Below are 5,212 nucleotides of genomic sequence, written 5' to 3' on the forward strand. Positions count from 1 at the left end.
CTTTTTCCATTTAAATCATGTTTAAAAATTTCAGTCCTACACAAAGTATGATTGAAAATTTGAGTATTTAATATTCTTATGGTGGGTCATCTTTCACCAAAGTCAAGAACTCAGTAATATGATCATCAAATGATAACACAAATTCATTAATTCACCTAGACAAATGTATAATACTATAAGTAAAACAGATAGTTTTTGGTTTTTCAAAAACAAAACAAGTAATACTTTTGAGTTGCTTTTTGTTTAGGACAATGAGTATCGAATTGATATATATATATATATATATATATATATATATATATATATATATATATATATATATATATATATATATATATATATATATATATAGATATATATATGACAAACCTCATTTTATCCACATGCTTTTGTGAAATTTAGCAGAAAATAAAGCTAGTGATTTCTCACCATGCGCATCCATGATCTGGAGACAAATCAAAATGGAAAGATAAATAAGAACTAAACCTATAAAAACCTTAAAATGGGAGAATTTGCAATGTTTACAACATTGAATGCAATACCTCAATAAGATTCAAACCTCGATGAGACACCACCTGCATAATGCTTTGCCCATCTTCATCAGTTACATGGTTTTTCTCTGTTGCCCTCTTAAAATTCTTCCTCCCTCCTCTCAATCTCTCATGACTATCCAAAACCGGGATTATGTCAACATTATCCCAAAAACATGTTTATTTGCAATTCAGTTTGTTTTAATCTGTTCGGTTCTTAACATTGCATATAAAAATTGAAATGGGATTTACAGTTTAAAAACTTGTATTCATAGAACTTCAAAGGAATATGCTCTCATTCTCTCACTCATTCAATTTACAAACACAAATCATTAGTTACTAAACTACCAAGTGCCCTGGTTTCAATGTAGAATTCAAAATTACAACTTCAATATAAAATACTTAGAGGTCTCTGCAAAGGCTTCATAAACGCAATTGCATATGTCCAACAGAATTTTCAAAATAGTCTAATTAAATTAGATAAACAGTCAGCCTTAAAAGTACATTCATGGCACCCTTTCCAACTACATCTTTATCTTTCAGCTTAGTTTAAGATTCAGCTGAAAGTTGATATATAGTGTTCTCAGCATTAGATGCCAATTTTATGTAGTAAACAAATTTGCCTGTGAAGAAAAAGAAATTGGAATAGTTTGTTTACTGTTCCAGGCTACAGATCCATTGGCAGTTGATGCGTTAGCAAGATTGAAATATCTCTTCAATGCAAGACAACTAGAACTATACCATTGCTAGTTTATCATGGTCAAAATACCAATTTCAATAGCTTCAGGTCATAACATCCAAATAAAATTTATCTACTATATTATGATTATTAGAAACAAAAGCTATATAATTTGGATTCAGCAGTAGAATTCATCTACAGCTCTATGCACCCAAAGAAGAAAGAAATAGTACACAACCCAATATTTTGTTTGGCTGCATAATAAAATAAGAAAAGGACATGCAAAGCTGATAATCCACGAAGATCTATAGAACAATATAAAATGACGAGACTACTACAGAATGTAACTTTAGGAAGACTGAATGTAACTTTAGGAAGCTATGATGGTATGGCGCCTATGACCAGTAAAAGCTTGAAGAACTTCATCATATCTACTCTTATAGTGATCAAGCGAGAAGCACAGTTGCCGGATTGCCTCCCTCTTCTCCTCATTCCGATCTGAGATCTCAACATTCTGTTTCTCCACTTTCACTTTCAATTCATCTACTAAAGTCAGTCTCATTTCAGATTCTAAGGTCAGCTCAAGCTGCTGTGTGCTTAGCTGGAAAAGCTCTCTTTTCATATTTTCTATTTGATCATCTCGGAAGCTTATCTGAGCCTTAAGTTCATCAATCTTAGCATTAGCTTCGTCTCTCTCAGTCATGAGCTTGTCAAATTTTTGTTTATGTCTGTCAAACTCCTTATTCACAGCCTCCACATCATCTCTTCGCTGACGAAGGTCTTCCTTTAAAGAACTTATTTCACTCTCTATAACCAAATTTTGATTAGCATACAGCTCTTTTTGCTCCAAATTTTCAGCTTCACATTGTCTGAATTTAGTTTCTAAAAAATTGCCTCTACGCTCCCATTCCTCCAGTCTAGAGGTCAAATCCATTTTCATTTCTGACAAGCTCGTAATATCAGAATGCAATTGAACTTTCTCCAAAGAGAACTGTGCCTGCATCTCAAGCATTTCATCCTTCACTCTTTGCATCTCATGCTGATGGTTAGTTTCCTTAGCTTTAAAGAATGTAATCTCATCTTCTAACTCTCGTATCTGCTTCTCCCCTGAATCAAGCTGCCATTCTAATTTAGCCACATTTTCATGTGCCACTTCAAGCTGCCCTTGCAATTGATGAGTCTCAAATGACCTATTTTCAAGTTCCTTTCTTAATCTTGCAATATCATCATTTGAGATCTTGAGGTACTCATTAGCTACCTCCAGCTGTTCCGCCAAATTTGCAATCTTGGAGCAATAATCTGGAACATGAGTCTCCAACTCAGCTGTTTGATTTTGCAACTCCCGTACCTGTCCTTTTTTATATTCAAGTTCATCCTTATTCAGTTTTAATTCTTTCAACACATTATCAAGTTGATCCTCACTTTTCTCAATTTGATTCTTCAACTTGACAATCTCTCCTTCTGAGAGCTGAAGTTTTAAATTGGAAACTCTTAGCTCTTCCTCATTTTTGATAAACTTCTTGAGCAACTCATCATAACTTCTATTTTCTCCGTCCCCAAGAAACTCGCTCTGTATTTCCATATCAGGAATCTCTTCTTCCAGCTTACCTTCGGGGGTTTCTTCATCATCGGTATTGACCGGAGTGCCCTGGTTACGGATTACAGACTGCATAAACAATTCAGGTTCTGAATCCAAAGAGGGTGAGGAAGGTGATCCAGAGCCCTCCTTCACAGAAACGTCAGAGCTAACCCCACCCGAGCTAGGAGTGAAATCCAAATTGACAGATTGAAGACCAGAACCCGGCTTTACCTTCTTCAGATATGGAGTATAATATGGAGTCATCATTGATCTCTCTTGGTCAAGACCTTCACCAAAATCGCCAGAGCCCTCCATCTGAGATTCTGTGGTTAAAAAAGGTCTATGATAAGTACTCAGTATTAGAGAATCAATATATAAATAAATCTTAAAATGAACAACTTTTCCATTCAAGACATCAACAAACAATCAGCAAAGAAAGATTCATTAAACTCAAATAAATAGAGGTAACACGAAAAAAACTGGCTAGCGAAACCAGTGAGACAGAGACTACCAGCGGTCATGCTTTCTCTCATCATTTACCAAGATATGAAGAGAATCTAAATAGTTTCATAAAACAAAACAGTTTAAAAATCCTACAAACAAAATAGATAACAAAAGTAGACTATCCAACATAGACACTTTAAATCTTCCTAAGAGAATCTAAAATAGTTTCATAAAACAAAACAGTTTAAAAATCCTACAAACAAAATAGATAACAAAAGTAAACTATCCAACATAGACACTTTAAATCTTCCTATGAAGAGAATCTAAAATAGTTTCATAAAACAAAACAGTTTAAAAATCCTACAAACAAAATAGATAACAAAAGTAAACTATCCAACATAGACACTTTAAATCTTCCTATGAAGAGAATCTAAAATAGTTTCATAAAACAAAACAGTTTAAAAATCCTACAAACAAAATAGATAACAAAAGTAAAGTATTCAACATAGACACTTTAAATCTTCCTATGAAGAGAATCTAAAATAGTTTCATAAAAAAAACAGTTTAAAAATCCTACAAACAAAATAGATGACAAAAGTAAAATATCCAACATAGACACTTTAACTCTTCCCAACTCTCAAACTCACAAATTTGTAGTTCAAAAGTACTTATTCACTCCATTTAAACAGATGACATTTTAATTAGGTTGTATAAAATAAATTCTCCTGGCACGATTGCATCTCTTGATCAAACAAATAAGCATAAAAGACATGTCACAACTCATTTGTGCAAGCAAAAAATAGTTCCTACTTCGAAAACATTTATTCTGCAACAACAACTGACATAGATATTCACATTGACTAAATCATCTGATTCATCTTTAAAATTAAAGATGCTTAGCAAATTGTCTCCCAAACTTATGAAACGAATGCAGGTCTTCAATTTCAAGACTATTTCCCAATGCGTAAATTTGGATACATCTATCTATAGTTGAGTTGAACAGCAATTTTCAATGTAAAAACCACAATTAGACGCAAAATCTATAAATCATACCTTCAACTTAGAATCAATTTTACTCGAAAACAATCAAAAATGTCAATAATTTTAAACCTCCAGAATCAACTCTTATTACTCCAAACACGGAACTACGCATTAATCTCCTAATGTTTACGAAAATTCATCATATCATCCCTAAACTCTAAAAAAAATTGTCATGTTAATCCCAACATCTTCATATATAATTCAAGTAGTAACTATTATCTTCATATACCTAATTGATGATAATTATACAGAGAACATACACGCATACATATAATCTGACACACTCGCTCATCCGTTACTCTATTCTACTCTAGGTTTAAGATCTTAAACTTATGGAACTAAAGAACAGTAAATTGTAGATTCATTAGAAGCATGGATGAACCGATTAACAACAGAAAATGAATTTCAAGAATTTGAAACTGAAATGCGAGAAGGAAATCACAAAAACAAAAGCATATATGAATTGAAACGGAAAGATTGGAGAGAAAATGATGGTTGATACCTGATCTGAAGAGAGGTGAATGAAGGATGAAGAAAAAGAGAGAGAGGAAGTTTCTTTGTTGTTCTGCTATGAAGTGAAATAAAAAGTGGGGAAATGGAATGAATGAAAAAAGGTGGAAGAAAGAGAGAGCCAAACAGAAAGTGTTGAATGACAGTGAGACTGACCTAAGTGGGCCCTCAATTTTAATTTAAGTTTCGGGATTAGGGTCGACTCCCGCCTTTCCTTTTGCATCAATGATTTGAATCAAAACTTTTTCTCTACAAATTTTAATACCGTCATTGTATATATTTTGACTGCACAACTCCCATTGTTTTTTCAAAATTAATTAATTTTTCGTATTTAAATTAAGAATTAATTTTAATTTTTTTAATAATACTATATGATTTTACATATAAAAAATGTTATTTAAATTTATTAAATAATTAATATATTTACGT

At 32.4% G+C, this 5,212-nt stretch overlaps 1 protein-coding gene across 1 annotated transcript; it reads right to left on the reverse strand.

The window, feature by feature from the left end:
• Positions 1 to 1,326: 1,326 nt before the first annotated feature.
• Positions 1,327 to 4,956, reverse strand: LOC127091320 (protein NETWORKED 4B; the record flags this gene model as incomplete). Its single annotated transcript, XM_051029937.1, has 2 exons — positions 1,327 to 3,111; positions 4,776 to 4,956. Coding segments are annotated over 2 exons (1,713 nt in total), but the record flags the coding sequence as incomplete, so codon positions are not given.
• Positions 4,957 to 5,212: the final 256 nt, after the last annotated feature.

Source organism: Lathyrus oleraceus, chromosome 1 (assembly GCF_024323335.1).
Source record: "Lathyrus oleraceus cultivar Zhongwan6 chromosome 1, CAAS_Psat_ZW6_1.0, whole genome shotgun sequence".
Classification (NCBI taxonomy): Eukaryota; Viridiplantae; Streptophyta; class Magnoliopsida; order Fabales; family Fabaceae; genus Lathyrus; species Lathyrus oleraceus.